This window comes from Apteryx mantelli, chromosome 23 (assembly GCF_036417845.1).
Source record: "Apteryx mantelli isolate bAptMan1 chromosome 23, bAptMan1.hap1, whole genome shotgun sequence".
Taxonomy (NCBI): domain Eukaryota; kingdom Metazoa; phylum Chordata; class Aves; order Apterygiformes; family Apterygidae; genus Apteryx; species Apteryx mantelli.
In genome coordinates, this window is record NC_090000.1 from 1,840,614 (window position 1) to 1,857,062 (window position 16,449).

The 16,449-nt window shown below is 49.6% G+C and overlaps 2 protein-coding genes across 3 annotated transcripts; both read right to left on the reverse strand.

Annotated features, from left to right (window-relative positions):
* Positions 1 to 361: 361 nt before the first annotated feature.
* JAML (junction adhesion molecule like) lies at positions 362 to 7,526 on the reverse strand. Of its 2 annotated transcripts, none has more exons than XM_013951174.2 (8): positions 7,235 to 7,526; positions 4,740 to 4,785; positions 3,073 to 3,233; positions 2,479 to 2,704; positions 2,168 to 2,294; positions 1,641 to 1,701; positions 1,060 to 1,155; positions 362 to 837 (listed from the first exon to the last, which is right to left on the reverse strand). In XM_013951174.2, the coding sequence occupies exons 1-8, from the start codon at positions 7,262 to 7,264 to the stop codon at positions 658 to 660; spliced, it is 927 nt and encodes a 308-aa protein (XP_013806628.2). In that variant the 5' UTR covers positions 7,265 to 7,526; the 3' UTR covers positions 362 to 657. The 2 variants fall into 2 exon arrangements, with proteins under 2 accessions (XP_013806628.2, XP_013806627.2); XM_013951173.2 differs by having other exon boundaries at positions 2,168 to 2,297.
* A 1,238-nt stretch (positions 7,527 to 8,764) lies between these two features.
* MPZL3 (myelin protein zero like 3) lies at positions 8,765 to 16,416 on the reverse strand. The gene is given in 7 exon segments (XM_067310156.1): positions 8,765 to 9,917; positions 11,953 to 12,016; positions 12,901 to 13,066; positions 13,847 to 14,057; positions 15,087 to 15,253; positions 16,261 to 16,293; positions 16,296 to 16,416. Coding segments are annotated over 7 exon segments (789 nt in total). The 3' UTR covers positions 8,765 to 9,890.
* Between the last annotated feature and the right edge of the window lie 33 nt (positions 16,417 to 16,449).

A 16,449-nucleotide genomic window follows, 5' to 3' on the forward strand; every position in this document is an offset into this window, starting at 1 on the left:
GCAGGAGACACGTGTGAGCCTGCACACATGCAGGGACCCAGCAGGTGGGCTCGGTGCAGCCCAGGGGGCCCGTTCTTGCTGCAGAGGGACCCCCATCACGGCCCGTTTGGCTTGGCTGCTTGCTGGAGCCAGTAGGGCAGGCAGGGGCTGTGTGCAAGGGTGGCACATGGGTGCAGGTGCTCCCAGGCCCTGGGCCAGGCAGTTTTTGGCACACTTGAGCTTCACATATTTAAGCAGCAAGTAAAAGGAAGGCAGGAACAGGGCAGGCTCCCTGGGCCTCACGGGAGTTTTATTATCGTCAGAAGATACCTCTGGCACATCTGCATTGCTCCCACAGCATCTCCCCCTCCCTCCCCTCCCAGGCTCTCCTTGGAGATGGTTTTCACAGGACCCGGAGCTGCATGGACCAGGGTCAAAGCTAAAGAGCAGAGGCTGTGCCCTGCTGTGTCACCGCTCCAGGGACCAGGAGAGGAAAGCCAGAGACATCTCCCTTGGTCCCCCTGCAGATAACTGGGATGGGACATGCCCCAGCAGCAGCTCTGGCATGGAGCAAACAGCGAAGTGACACCAGTTCTTAGGGGAAGGGCTGGCTGCAGCATGGTGCTGGCCTGCCCATAGGAACAAGGATGTCTTGCATACACCTACTGGTTAAAGGGTTTACACGCTGCGGCAGGGCTGGTTGCCCCCTCCTGGAGCACAGGGGGGTTCCTCTGGTGGTCTGTCATCAGGCTGCTTGCTTTCCCCACCATCCTGTCTCTTCCCTTCCATCCATTCTGCCGGGATCCCCCTCCTCATCAGCTCCACATAAATGCCGTTCTCACGGAAGAAAGAGGGGTGCTGCAAGGAGCAAGGGACAGGCTGTGATGCTCGCGGCAGGCAGCAGGGCCCGGCTGGAGCGGGCAGGCCTGAGGGTGCTGCCGTCTGGCCTGGGAAGTGAGGGGTCAGGCCCTGCACGCCAGCACCCTGGGGGAGGCGATGCAGGGGGGTTGCAGCAGCCCTACAGTTGCAGGCAGCCTGCCCACGCCTGCCCCAGCTTGGGGCGGCTGCTCGGCTCCTCACCATGGTTATGTAGGTCTCCTCAGCTCTACTCTTCTTCCCTGTGTCCTGCTCGGCCTTGGGTGCTCCAGCTCCAGGGATTGAGGAGTAAAATCCTTCCTGTCAGGGGGAGATCAGGACGCTTGGGACCAAGCAGTTGCCAAACGCACAGGGGCCTTCCCGTCCAGTCGCAGTCCTGCCTGCAGCCCCAGGACCCCACCTCCCTCCGGCAGGTCTCTCGGCTCCTGGGCACTCGGCAGCGGCGGGTGCGTTAGCTCACTGCTCCATCAATATCTCCTATTAACTGTGAGCCAAGTGCGACAGCAGGACTGGGGCTCATTCCAACCACCACCTACGCACAGCCGGCAGCGCGGCGAGAAGCCCGCAGCTCTGCTGCATGCGCCAGGGCCCTTGCTGGGGTGGCTGGCCACACACAGGCATGGCCCGGTGCACGCACAGGTGTGCGCACTCAGTGCCTGCCTTGTGCTCCAGCGCTTCCCATCCCTCCCTTTCTCCTGCCCCCCCTCCCGCCCTTCGTTCCTGGCTGCCACGGAGGTGCCCCGGGCACCTCCACTCGGCTCAGCCTGCTCTGCCTGAGCTCTTACCTCCGCTTTGCTCTTGCTGCCACCATCTCTAGTCCTCTCTAGGGCAGTGTGGGCTGCAGACCTGGAGGGAAGGCAGCAGTGGTGTCAGCTCCAGCAAGAGGTGTCACCTGCTCCTCCTGTCCCTGACTCCCTCTCCTGGGACACCAGAGTGCCTTCACACGCACGCCAGCCAGGCCGTCCCCGCTTTGCCTCTGTCCTGCAGGCCTGCAACACCCAGAGCAGGCCCCCTGGCTTCCCCCAAGCAGGGTGCAGGTCTCCAAAAGCAGCAGGAAGCCCAGGAGATTTGGGAGCAAAGGGGAGACAGGCCAGGCCAGCGTGACACTAGAGGGCAGCAGGAGCCTGAGCCCTGCTTTGCAGAAGCGGGATGAGCTGGCAGAGATGAAGCCTCTGGTTCCCACAGCTCCAGCCCTGACGTGGGGCAGCCAGTGAGGTCAGGGTGACGCTAAGTCAGGGAGAATGGGAGCAGGAGGGACGCAGGGAGATGCTCTGCTCAGCCCTGTAAACTCATTGCTAGCTAGCAGGGGTACCTCTTCCTCAGGCCGAGTCCTGCCAGGAAAGACAGCACAACGGCCACACAGCAACAGCCCACAATCATGCTCCAAAATCCAGTGTTCCCCGGGGCCGCTGAGTCCTGGGCACCCGCTGCTCCTCGTCCTGCTGGGGAGACACAAGGCAGGGAAACACATGGACCGCAGCCCCGCCGTGAGGGAACTGCGGTGGCAGGGCTGAAAGCCTTCCCGAGCCCCTGCAGACACGGCCCCATCCCTCCCCTGCATCGCAGGGCCCGTGGGGGGCTGAGCAGGGAGATGCAAGAGGGGAGCAGTCGCAGGGCACGTACCTCTCTGTGCCACAGGGCTGACGTGCAGGACCGTGTGGTTCTTGAAGATGCTGCTCTGCTGCTCCAGCCGGATCTCACACACGTACGTGCCGCTGTCATTCACCTGTATGTCTCGCAGCTGGATGGAGCCATCCCAGTGGGAGATGTCCCCCTGCCACTGCACCCGGCCCCGGAAATGGCCCACAGGGATGCTACGGTTGCTGTAGTAATAAAACACCATCTCCTCCTGCCAGGAGACAGATGGCATCAGGTGAAAAGAGCCTGGGGGACAGGGTACTGCCAGTGCGTGTTCCTTGCGCAAGAGCCCTCCGATCTGCTCTCACTCCCTCTGCCCTCAGCAAGTGCTCCCCATGCGTGAGAGAGCCCAGATCATTCCCGCATGGTCTGTGGAAAGCCCCAACACACCATGCCAGGTGCTTTAGGGTCATGGAGAGCGTGTGGAAGTACACAGCCACCAGACAGGGGTCTTCTCTGTCTCATGGCCAGGCCAAACGGGCTTCCCCACAGCCTCTCGAGAGCAGCCACGCTGGCTTGCTCACTCGCCCTACCTTGCCACCTGCCCCTGCGTCTGTCCCGCCACTGCTCCTGACTCACCTGCTTGCCAGCTCCTGGCGTGTGCAGCCAGTCCACTTTCACCATGGTCCAGCTCTCGGCCATCGAGTCTAGGAAGCGGCACTCCAGCAGAACAGAGTCCCCAGAGCAGGCTTGGAGCTGAGGCTGCGTGAACACCCAGCCAGCCGACCCGCTGCATCTCTCTGCTAGGGACAAGGAGAGCAGGATGAGCCCAGGGAGGACAACTGGATGCAGCCTGCCCGTCCTCATAGATATCTCTTCTCCAGAAGAGCCTGGGGGTAAGGGGGCTGTCCAGTCCGGAGCACAACGGGGAGGCCCTGCTCCCTGTACGGGCAAAGCCTCTCCCCAAGCCCTGCTCTTGGTGCGTCTGGGATGCGAGGCAGCACATCCTCCCACCGCCTGAGCGCAGCGACTGGGGCTGCTGCGGTCACTGAACAAGCTACGCAGAAGAGAAGCGGAGAAGCCACCTCAGGACTCGTAGCACAGCTCCAGCCCTTTGCGTCTTGGAGCCAAAGGCTGTGGCTCCTACAGGGTTATTCTTGTGAGTCACTGGCTGGGAGAACCAGCGCTGCTGTCATCTCACGAGGCCAGAGGCAATTCAACATGAATTTCAGTTCCTCCTTTCATAACCTGTCCATTTGGCTTCCTTACCTCTTGCTCACAGTCTGCTGACCTGGGCCTGAGACTTGTCTGGCCACATAACTACAGCTGAGGGTTTCTGGAGAAGCCAGTCAGGGGAAACAAACAGAGGAACATCAAAGAGCACGGAGCTGACACAGCCTGTATGAAGCGGCTGCCAAGACGGGGGGCCAGAAAGCACACGGCAGGAAGGGGAAGCAGTGGGGCCAGAAAGGCCCCTGTGGTTCACCAGCACAAACCCTCCATGCCCCAAAGTCTGTGCAGTTAAAATGGCAACAGAGAGATGCAGCTGCTTGCCTGGAAAAGCAGGGCAGAGCAGAGCCCTTGAGAGGAGGAAAACGCTGCAGACTGCAGGGAGGCAGAGAAAGCACTGGCAAAATCTAGCAGGAAGAGCAGTGGCATCTCTGGCGCTTGTTTGTCAAGACTCAGTGAGCTGATTCGGGGGGAGCTGCTCGGGTGGGTAGATGCTTCCTGGTGTCTTAGCCACTCTGTTCAGTTCTTCCACAAGCCACTGAGGCCTGGGCCCTGACAAAGCACCCAGTACTTGTCTGGTGCCCTGTAAATAATAAATGCAAATTGCTACAGCTTCCCAAACTGGTTTCTTTATGCTTGACCATCTGTGGAGCCAAACTGAAGAACATGCCAACGGAGGAGCCTAAGGGAGCCAGCTGCCTTGAGCAGAGCCAAAATCAATACCTTGGAAGTCTTTCCCTGCATTTAGACTTGGCAAAGCAGTTCTAGTCCTTCCTGAGCCTTGGAGCCTGGCAGACCAAGGTCAGGTCTCCACGCAGGGACACTCTTGCAGTTCAAGGCCTACTATGTGAGCTGGGCAGGAAGGGAACACACAGCACACACAGATCAGAGGAGTTGTTGGTCCCCAGGAGCAGGCTTAATGCTCCCAGGCCTGTGTGACTGCAAATCCCCAGTAGTAACTTTTCCACCAGAGAGACTCTCACAGCAGAAAGAGAGGGACTGGACAGGTCTTTCAGCAAAAGCAGGGGGGAAAGCAGGCAAGGTGGATAAAACCACCAGGGTGACTTACAGCTTACCCAGCAACATCAGCAGAGGCAGGGTCAGCAACACCTTCATCTTACTCTAAAAAGAAGAGCAGAGGGGACACATGCATTAGCACTCCCTGGGGAAGGACACCAGCTGCTTGCAACTGAATTGAACCCCAAAGTCAATAATAGACTTTCTTCAGTTCTTTGGAGAGGGATGCAACTGGTGCTTCTCTGGATGTTCGGGCTCTTGAAGTTAGCCCACAAAGCACTGTTCACAGCTGGGAGCCTGAAACCCAGTGAAGCACAAATGTCAGGTACTTCTTTGGTTTGAGAGTGCTCTGAGCCCTAGAAAGGAAGAGAGAGAGGGGAGGGCTCAGCCTGAAACACCTTTGCATTTCCCCCAAGTAATGAAACTTTCCGGTGGTTTGAGGGTCAAGTCTCTGGCTGCTGAACCGAGACATGTAGAGATGTTAATTCTGCTCAGATAGTAATGCAGTGTTTTTTTCTATCACACACTCAGAGAAGTTTGGATACAGACCCTAAAATCACAGACCCCTCCTCCTGGACATAAATTCCCTGCTTCAGGGTGCTGCACATGGTGGAAACTTCTGCTTGAACCCTCCAGGGTCTGTTCAGACAGGGCCATCTTTGGTCACTGTATGCAGTTTGACCTGCTGCACTTTTCTGTGAAAATAAAAGCTGGCATCTTCTTTCTACATATGGTAGAAATGTCCTGAAGCCCAAGGAAGAACTGTCATTACCAGAAATCGGCTAGCCAGTGTTCATGCCTGGATTACAGGAAATGAAAAGCCAGTGCCCTGCTTGCTGGGTCTGTGCTCCATGACTCAAAGCTATGCCTGTTCTAAATTGGTAAACACATTTAAGGACAAAAAGTTATTGAAAGAAATTGTCCAGCTTGGAGAACCTGCACATATTACTGTTGAATCTGAGGCTGGCATTACCAGCACGTATTTTCCAGTACAGGCTTGCCTGCTGCAAGAATAGAAAGACGACAAGAGAAGAATGATTTTTTGGAAACCTTGTTACCTTCTATCATTCTCCTTCCACTATGCAAGCCACAAGCCCTTTAGATCAGCTTCAGTAAAAGCTTGGGATGGAAAAGGTCACAGACATTAATCCCCAAGAAACAGCCATTAAAGAAAAGGAGTTCAGGCAAATATGGAAGGTAAACATTTGACATTTATTCCTACCATTCTCAGAGATCCACTATTCCCTTCAGTGCTGTGCAGCAGAAAGCCACAGTGACAAACCTGTAGCCTTGGGACACCAAGTTTCCCAAAGCAGCACTTGCACCCTTTGTGCTCCATACAGAACGGATGGTGAAAACACCACTGCGTGCAAATGGACAACACGGGCAACAGGGTGTGAGAGGGGACACGCCAGCTCGGTGCACGTGCAATGCAAAAGCTAACGTGGATCAGCCCAGAGCCAGCAGGGAGCGGGGAATGCCTCCTCCCCACCACTGGTGGTGGTGCTTCCATCTCTTTTTGTGGCCAGAGGTGTTTGCTAATTCCTTTTTCTTTCCAGATGCATTTTTCTCAGTGGGGCAAGCTCAGAAACACCCTTGGAGGCTCAAGCAGGGATTCCAGGCCCAGCAGCAGCTGCTGGGGGATGCACAAGTCTGTTCCAGGCTGAGAAACAGTCACAAAGCCTTTCCAGTAAGCACATGGCTTTCTTGCCTACAGTCAATGAAATAAAACCACCTCTACCTTTCATCCTCCTCCCCTTTTCATAAACAAAATCCTGAAAAGTGGCACCAAGCCTGCTGCGACTCTCTCAAATCTGCCTTTCAAAAACAAGAACTGGTTGGGTTTTTTGGAGGTGGAGGGGAAAGAGGCATGTGGTTTGAACATGCTGTTTGCATTTCTGCCATGACACAGTTTACTGTACAAGTGTGCACATGAACTACAAACACAGCAGAATTCATGCTCAGCTCCAAAGCTCTCAGCTGGTGCAGCGTATTGCAGAGCCGTAGCTTTCCAGGAGCACCTCCATTCCAGGTTCAAAATAGGAGCCAACTTAAAAAACAAAAAACCTTCAGTACACAGAAGCCCCCTGGGATGTTTATGCTCAGAACTTGCAAAGCTCTCTACACTCAAGCTATGGAGCTATACAGAGGCTCTGACCCTTACTTCTCATCAAATCCTTTCCGGACTTATTGCCCTATTTCTCAGAATAAATCCTCATTCTGCCTTGGAACACGTTTGCAGCGGCTCCTTTTGCAGCGTGTGCCAGTAAATGAGTGCACTATGTGCATCAGCTGAAGGCAGCACCCACTCACCAAGGCGGTTACGGTTAATACAATACTGACATATCCAAATCCCTCCACAGGATAATTACCTTTACTAAATGGATTGAAAATGAAATATGCAGACATACTGCCCTTGCATTTTCCTACTTTTGCACACAGGATCTGAACTCTGAGCAACTTCTATGTCTCCCTCATTCTCCCTCTATGTCTCCCTCATTCTCTTTTCAGGAAAAGAAAAAAAAAAGTAAACATTATAGCACACAATACTCACCCTGTGCGGCTTGGGGCAGACAGCCTGCATCTTGCATGAAAGGCTCTTCAGTGACTAATTCAGAGACTCTTAATGAAGCAGATACTAAATCTTCTTGAGGTTGTGCGTGCAAGTCATAGCAGCCTTTGGTTTCAGGGCTCTTCTTTCAGGTTCAGTTTGGTGGCCACTTAACTTGGAAGAGGAAGTTGAGAGCTAGATCGGGGTACTGACAAATCAGGAGGCAGAAAGGACTAGTACAGAGAGGTGAGGAGAATTACAGATGCGCACGTATGCCTGAGCACAGATAATAAGTATGCAGCTTCATAACGAGAAGACATTCTTCACAGATGCAAGATGTGGCTCAGTCCCAGTTCACTGATTGCAGCAGACAGATCTTTCAGATCTTTCTTATCAGTCATTATGTAACAACTCACGAATGGAGAGATTCTTGGCAAGCAACCTGTGCTCCCTCCTGGTTTGCTTTTTGGGATCAGAGCAGGTTAAAGAACAACCAGTGCAGGGTCTTGTCAGTCCTGTTGACTGGATCTTCTCCTGACGAGGTACGACCAGCAAGCAATACTGACCAACTTCGCTGAGTGTTACTATTAGTACTATCAGGAGCCACAGCTTAGCAGGCATCTTATGGCCAAAAAGCCCCTGTCAACATCTTTTACACAGAGTAATCTGCTTCTCTATTTTCAAACACAAAGACAGGATACACAGCATAGGTTGTTTTCTGCTGGTACCGCCACCCCCAATCCCCAGTCATTTTGAAAGCATATTTTCATCTTCCCTCTTCCTATGGGGTACCTTCCTGCGGGGTACCACAGCAATCGCTGCACTCTATCCCAGCAAACTGGTTTTAATAGTACACAGAACAACTTCCATGCAGCTAGCAAAGGAAGAGAAAGCTAAGCTTTGCTCATGCTCAAAACCATTCACAAGCCCAAATGCTATTAGCTTCCAGGTGGCAATTTAGCTTTGCACCATAAAAAGATGCGCCCAGGATTTAGCCCACTATTTGCAAAGTGGTCTCAGTTAAAGGCAAACATTTTGTAGACAAGAGCAGTTACTCATTTCCACAAAGAACTGAATGATGTACTGTTTCTGAAAGTTGAACAACAAAGTCACTTCCCTCTGGGCTGCAAATCAGTCCCACCAACATCCTTTCTCAGGATAGTTTTGGTTGGGAGAAGTATTTTGTCATCAGGAAGCACCAACTTTTTAAATATGATTTTATTGCAGGCAGGAGAAAAATATATTTCTTTATCTGGAGGCACAGAACCACAGTTAGCCTGCTTTGCACAGTCAGGAACACAGAAGCAGTTACAACGACTCCAGCACGCGTCAATATTGGCAGCCATCGCAGAGCTGCCAAATGGGGCCAGAATACACGTTCCCTTTCGAATCAAGTCTGTTTCATAAACACCAGTTCCATCACCACAGGACAATTTCTACAGATAAGCAACTGGTCAGAATGGCAGGTTTATGAGTTCCTGTAACTCAACAACATTTATCTATATTAACCCAAATAAAAAAATTTGCAGCCTAGAAGGAAACAAAGCAGTTTATTGGTAATGGCACATCAAAGTTGGCAGTAAACTTGTGACACATAGGTAAAATGAGACTATTTGATCAATGCCACATACAGAAAACAAGCAGATAGGAGCTCTTTAGGTACACAGAGAGGAATTTTACTGCTCATCTCTGACATACATTATTGAATAAGGTTAATGAAAGAGAAAGTACTCTTCTTCTTACAGGGCAGTACCGACACGTTTAGCCATTTCTTTAAAATTGTACCTAGAAGAGATGAACAACATGATTGTTCTCCTGAACATGGAACCTTGCTTTGAACACTGCCTTAAGTCAACAGCTGAGGTAGATGGGGTTTTATGTTATCCCAGGTCCACAGTCCCCACTTCCATTTCTGATTTAAAAAAAAAAAAAAGTTGTATATGAATTGTGCTTCACTTCTACATGCAGTAGGAGGTGCAGCTACTGATGCAGTTATTGGACAAAAAATATTAAATGCAACAATGTAAGATAACAGTACTGTGGCAGATAGCAACTTAAACAAATAAAAATAAAATCAGAAAACAGTAGGAACAAAGTGGTGATCCTGTAATTAAATGGCAGATCACCCCAAGAAACAATTAAAAAGCAGTTGGTTCCCCTTGCTCCAAGACCAAGCATGCCAAATACCAACCTAGTCAGGTTAGTTCAAGTCTTAGGCAAATATGTTCCAAAAGAATTGAGAAGAAAATGTTGCCAATGCACAGTGATCATCACCTTAGAGAGGTGCAGGGCACAGGAAAAGAAGGATATCACCATGACAATAAAGAAAATAGATCAGCATGTAAACGAAGAAATGTGTGTTGTCAGATTGTTGGTAAGCAACAAGCTGTACAGCTGTAGGCACTGAGGTTGCTGTAGGCACTGGAGAAGTGAGGTTTTAAGGAGTTTTCTTTTTTTTTCCAATAAATTAGAAAGATTTCAAAAATCATCATTTCTGTGCTTAAATAAAAATGAATTATCCCATCAGCATTATATTTCCAATCCACCAATATTAGAGCAGCTCCTTCAATCTGTTCTGGTTATCCAGCAGCCTTTGAACCTATCTAGTCAAGATTTTCACTGTTGTAATTTTGCTCTTATCCATAGCTTTGGTCACTCATCAGTATGGGTCTTCCTCATCCATGTCCTAAACAGAGAGTATGGAGAGAGAAATTGAGTCCATGCATGAAGACATGAAGAGATTCATGACTTCAACAAAATTCTGGATCTGCTAGGCTTCTGACAAAAGCTTAAGTGTTTTCCAAAATGTTGGTGTGCTTGAAAAAGCCTTATGTCTTGTAGTTATATAACCACTTGCAGCTAAATCTGCTTGACTTGTCACAGACAAACACAGATGAATTGCCACTGCATAATTAACGTGAAGCGTGTTTTAAGAGAAGCAGCAGCTAAACCTTAAGCACGACACAAACCATACCAAGGGCAGATATCAGTCTTCCTGAAAAGCACCACCAGTCCCTACAGAGTAGGTCCAGAGCAGCCCAAGTTGTTGTGTTTTTCAGCTATGACCAACCAGACTTTCAGATCCCCATCATCTGTTCTTTTAACCACAATAGGCATTTTATGGCATCCTCACGTTCTAGCACTGCAGCTCTCAACTTGAAAGAAGTTCAAATGTAACAGCTCTACCTAGGAAATCTCACCAACTTCGCAGTCCATTTTAAGTCTGAACAGTTTCACTATTTTATAACATATTAAGCACGAAAAAGGTGTGTGACAGGCGCCTCAAGAAGCAGAAATATTAAAATGAGTAAGGCAGGGTGTCCAGAGACTTGCTATGCTAAATATTTTGATATCAGAGAGCAAAGTATCAAACAACTGACAAAATACTCAATAGGAAAGCAACAGAATTATAGCATTCAAATTTGCCTCCACTCAAAGAATGAGGACGATCATCTTTTCCATTTTTTAGATCTCCGACCATCTGACGGCACTTCTTTCACTGAATCTGGGCTCCCAACCTTTCCCATCTCTCCACTTCCAGGGAGGCATGGTGCTTCCCTGCTCCCCAGCATGTGTCACTTGCAACAGCCTTTCCATCTCCCATGGCAACTCTCCCTTTTGCATACAGCATTTTCTGCTTTTTATACCTCTAAAAACTCTCATTCCTGATACTGCTGCTTTGCAACCATTGCATCTGGTGTAGAACTTTAAATATTTCATAGGTAATAGGTAACTTGTATAAATTGCTCATTTTTCATTCTGTATCTATTAAAGCATAGAAACCGTCAGCACACACCAGTCTGAAAGCTCATGCATTTAATACATTTTAAATCACTGGCATTAGAACAGTGAATCAAGCAACATGTATTTAATTCCTCCTTAACATACTCCCTGACTGTGTATTACAAAGGTGCGTCTGTGGTAAGCTTGCTCTGCATGACATAAACAAAAATGAAAACACTCTCAAATTAGGCATATTAGGGAGCTTGCTTACTGCTGGAGTGTGACACACTTTTGGCTGTGGCGGTTAATGCCAGCATGCAGAACTTGGATGCAATTTTTACAAAACAAGTACAGCAAGTGGGAAAAACATTCAGCAATTCCAGTACAACACATACCCAGTAACAGAAGTTAGACGCTATGGTAGCAGGTGAACAGAATTAGAAGACAACCCCCACCTCACAAAAAACAACCCAAACAAACAAAAAACCCTGAGAGTTCAGCAGGATTGTTGTGACCAAAACAGTGCAAGTAAGGAGATCCCCAAGAAAGACGCAAGGTTGCACGCTCCCATCTTTGCAAAAACAAAGCAGATTTAAATATTCCTGCCTCCATTCCCCACCATAGCACTGTCAAACCCAGAACATAACAGTCCAAACCTGGTTTTGCAGAGCCTTTATGGAAACTACACAGCACAACAGCTATCACTTAAAACTCTGAATTTTCATTTCAAGATGTGAGCTTTGATTGCAATACAGTCAAATGACAAATCAATTTGGTGGATCTGAAGATAATTTGCCTCCCCACTAATGCAGTATGACTAGCAGTTCTCACTCCCAACAGCCCGCCTGTGGAAAATACTGAGGACCATAAGCCTAGCCATTTGGGATGCCTCTCTGCGGTCCAGAGGCATTACGACAAGCTCTACCTGCTGCTCTTTGCACCTCCTCTGAGTACTGAGGTTGACAAAACCACTTATGAAAACATCAGCTTTCACTTACCACACACTTCCAACACCAGACTCTGAGCCTCCCCAAGCAGTGGTCTGTCTCTGTATGTTCAGGCCTGCAGAACAAGCACAGGATTAGGTTGGACTCTCCCCTCAACATAGGCACTAGTATCTCATACAGACTGACTTCTAGTTCTGCCACACTGAACTGAAGGCCTTTCATCATCCCTTTGATTCTGCATAGCAAATCCAAAAGGAATAAAAAGGGTTAGATCCCTTATTTCAAAGGCAGGCATTTCATTTAACAAGTGCTGTGAAAGAGAATACCACAAACGTTGCTGTTTGGCTGGAAAAATTTACAATACTAATCAAAACACTGTATTAAACCCCCACTCTGAACTAAATTTTAGTAATGAATTCATTGCAAAAACGGGTACAACTCCAGTAGTAGCAGTGTTGTCTTACTATTCTCACTACAACCACCATGCTGAACCCTGCCAGCAGAGAATCTTCTCCAGTTCAGAAGGGAATTCAGTCTCCTGAGTCCATTCCATCCTTGGCATTTCTGCTCAGGCCATTATCAAAGGAAGCAGTTAACATTATTCAGTCCGCTTTGTTGTTATGGATACTCGATATCGAAACCCAACACATGAGCTACGTGCTATACATCCTATTTTTCTGTTAATGGCATGAGGCGGTGGAACTGAAGCAGGTTATGGTTAGAGAATTTTTCACTTCTGCGTTCAGATTTATTTCAGCCTACATCAGCAAGATATTTTGCTTATGTGGGTTTATGTTCCAGCACAGGGATTTTCCAAAGGCTTTCTGACCACTAGCTAAAGTAGGCTCATGGGAAAGTAGATTTCAGTGGCTGAACTGCAAGCGCTGAGGGTTATGAAACAAAGGACAGCAAAGAAACACTGTCCTGTGCCTACAGGCCAAAGTGGAAATCTACAGGCCAAAGTGGAAATATAGGCTTTAGGTTCCAGCCAGAACTTACTCATCAGACACTTCAATGGAGGATTTCTTACAGCCAGGTTTTTTTTTTTCCTTCAGCACTCCAAATTTCCTTCCCATCCTCACCAACAGCAGAATGACCACAACGATGGAGGGGAGAAATACTAATATGGACAACAGCATTGCTGAAGTTAGCTGGAAGGAAAGACCTGCGAGAGAGAAAGAACAGTCCAGCTGTACCAATAGTAAAATATGGCTTTCTTTAGTCTCTGTGACAAATATCCACCCAGGACACTGGCTGCTAGCCTTGTCATATAAAACACAGAGCTGGCAGAGTTGAAACAGCTTGTGACCAAGTCTGCAGGACTCCTATCCCACATCCTGTCCAGCACAGTGCTTTGTATACAAAATCTGCCATGGAAGGCAGTCACAACACATTTTTATCAGCATGTCCAAATTTGGGGCAGTTCTCACATGCAGGACAGACAAGGAAATGAAGCAATACTAAGATAAGTATTTGTGGTGTGAGAGTATTTTTAGACCAATATTTCTCATACAGTGCAACTTATTCTACTGCTGCTAGATTGGGAAACTGGAATTCCTGAACTATGTACTGAGCATCCACGAAAGCAACTGGTCACCTTTGATCACCTCTGCACACGTGCTAAGCCCTCATGAGGTTCAGGGTGATCCGTGCTTCTATCGTTTATAGGGAGAGTATCCTGATCGTGCTCAGGCTAAACAAATGCACATTTTGTTTTCTGCGTCTTCACCGCAGCTTCCTCCATCACTTCCTCTTCATAGTAAATTAAATGGTTCTCAGTGTATTTAGCTAAGAAAGAAGGGCTGAGGTAACTCTTGCTGAAATTCTTATGTGGAACTCCAGGGAACCAATTTCACGTGTGATGCTCAGACTTTTAAGGTTCTGACAAAGCTGAAATGCAGCTCTATCACACAGATGAGGGCATACTGTTGAAATGGAGGCTTACCCCTCTCCGTAACTATCAGTACTGTCTGGGGAATGTTGTGGTACACGTCCGGAGGATTCTTCACACTGCAGATGAACGTCCCATTATCACTCATCACTAGGCTTTGGATAGCAATGGAAGCATCACCCTTGGCAACATTCCCAATCCAGGATATTCTGTCTTTGAACTTTCCCACCGTTGTTGGGTAGGCAACAGACTGATAATGAAAAATCTAAAAGGAGGTAAAGACAATAATCGCTCCAATAAAACACTCTCCTAAGAAATCAAAGTAAACTCCTCTTTGGGCTTTTAATATAAAGGAACATACATCAAAAAGTCAGAAAGAATACTTCTTATAGAATACTTCTTATACAGGAGACCTCTCTGAGTTCCTATGTGGCAATTCTGAATCAGTTCCATTTTATCAAGTCTCCAGAACTTCTATCTACTGGCCTCAGCCCTCGCATCCATCACTGTCCCCCCTCTGACCAGCTTGTTCCCTTCTGCAGATCTTCAGCTGAGAAACAGAAGCAGGTTCCTTGTCTCGTGCAAGACAAAGTATTGCAGTTCCAGCTTCTGCTTCCTGCAGTTTTCACTTGCTGTCCTGTCAGGGGAGACTTAGCAGACCTCAGGTCATACAAGCAGAAGTTGTTCTAGATACAAGGACACTACTGAGAACTCAAACTCTTCAGGCAGCAGCCATCACTAATAATCCATACAAAGATGCGCATTTTACGTTTCTGCCTTGAATGAGAGATTTCCACTGGGCTTTCAGATTTACATAACAACACTTAGCTTTCACAATGCTGCCAACAAGACAAGGTAACAGTCCATAAACCTTAGAGGCTGTCATCATCACTGCCTTCAGACTGTCACTGCACACATGTTCTTATCACTCCAAGACAAGATATACAACAGCAGACTGCATGACAGGACCGCAAGGGTACAGCTTCCTTCAAGAAAACTCTCAGTCAGTTGCTTTACAGTCATTCTATACATATCTGCAGGATACAATAAAGCACTTGTGTCAAAAGCCAAAGATCTAGTTTATCATCATTATGCTATTATGCATTAACATGGAGTATTTTTTGCCCAAGGGATGCCAAAGCAATTCTGGATGACAGAAGGTAACAATGAGAGTCCCAAATCCCAAAGCGACGGAGAGGCACACCAAGGCAAACAGAAAAAATTACTGTAAGATTTTCAGCATGCCTAGAGGCCTGGTCAGTCTCCCCTAGAAAAGGCTCCCTGCTGTACTTACTGTCTCCATATGACCACTCGTGAGGGGCCGGTACGTCCAGTCTACTGTCAGACTCTCAGTGATGGGAGAACTGGATGTGAATGAGCATTTCAGCGATACTTGTTCACCAATGAAAGCTCGCACTTTAGAACTGGCTTTAATTTCCAGGGAAAGAGCATTGCAGACACCTGATGGAGGAACAAGCCCAAAAACCAAAGATTAGATTCTTCTTGTTTGCAAGGTACAGGAGTGATGGTGTCCCAGAAGTACTGATGCACGCGCAGCGCAGCCTCAGTCTGGAGACAGAAGCACAGTAGTGGCTACCTCCCCATCACAAAATCTACCAAAAAAACAGACAACTCCCCTAACCTGTTTTCTGCAGGATCGAGATTAGCCCCAGTAAAAGCATTTATCTGGAAAATACCACCAAAAGCCTACAGATACTAGGATATGGAGATACACGTTGTTACCAAAAGGTTACAGAGCTGAGAAACTGAATCAGGGGACTCTCCGAGGAGCTCCCAAGTGCCAGCTTTAGACTACTTCAAGGCAGTTGTGGCCCTGTGTGGCTTGCCCCAAACTGACACAGCCCCCCGACTTGCACACGCCCCGGGGTCAAGACCATTTGGCAGCGGCAAGCGCTCTTACTGCTTGCTTTCGCGCTGTGCAACGACTTCTGCTTCTTTCCTCTCCTAGGGGGAATGCCGCGGCCCAGGAAGGCGGCCTCCTGCATCGTTCACATTTCCCTGCCACCCGCCTCCCGCTCTCGTCTGCGAGGATTTATCCCGGGATACGCTGCTCTCCCTGCAGTTCTGCTCCGGCACAGCTGGCGCCGGCGCCGGGCAGGCTCGGCAGCAGCAGGTTTCTGCGCAGACCTGCCGACTCCTGTGCAAGTCTGGGCAGCTATCGATGTAAAACAGAGGGGCTCGGCACCAAATCCCTTCTCTACCCACTGGGCGCCCCGAGGGCCTCGGGGCGGGCAGCCGAGCCGCAGCAAGGCGGCAGAGGCAGGCTGCGGACACCGGGCGCGCCCGCAGGACGGGCCCGGGACGCCGCGGCCCGCAGCAGCGGCGGCCCCGCGGAGGGCCGGCAGGGGGGGCTCCCGCCGCGACCCCAGCCACGGGCCGCCGGAGCCCACGGACCGCCCTCGGGCCGCGCCGCGCCGGGCCCCCGCCACCCGCAGCGCCCCTCTTACCGAGCAGGAGCAGGACTCCCCGCGGGACGAGGCGGCCGCCGCCGCCGCGCCGCATCCCGGCCGCCGCCTCCGCTCAGCGCCGCAACATGGCGGCTCACCTGCGGGCGCGCAGGTGAGGGCGGGGGCAGGCCCAAGATGGCCGCCGCCGGTCGCCATGGCGACGGGGCCTCGCCTCACACCTGGGGCCGC

Coding starts and splice junctions, on each gene's coding strand:
- JAML (XM_013951173.2), bottom strand. CDS start 7,264: ATGCAGGCTGTCTGCCCCAAGCCGCACAGG. Junction 2,705..3,072: donor CGCCAGGAGCTGGCAAGCAG/GTGAGTCAGGAG, acceptor GTCTCCTGGCAG/GAGGAGATGGTGTTTTATTA. Junction 1,702..2,167: donor GGACTCGGCCTGAGGAAGAG/GTACCCCTGCTA, acceptor CCTTCCCTCCAG/GTCTGCAGCCCACACTGCCC.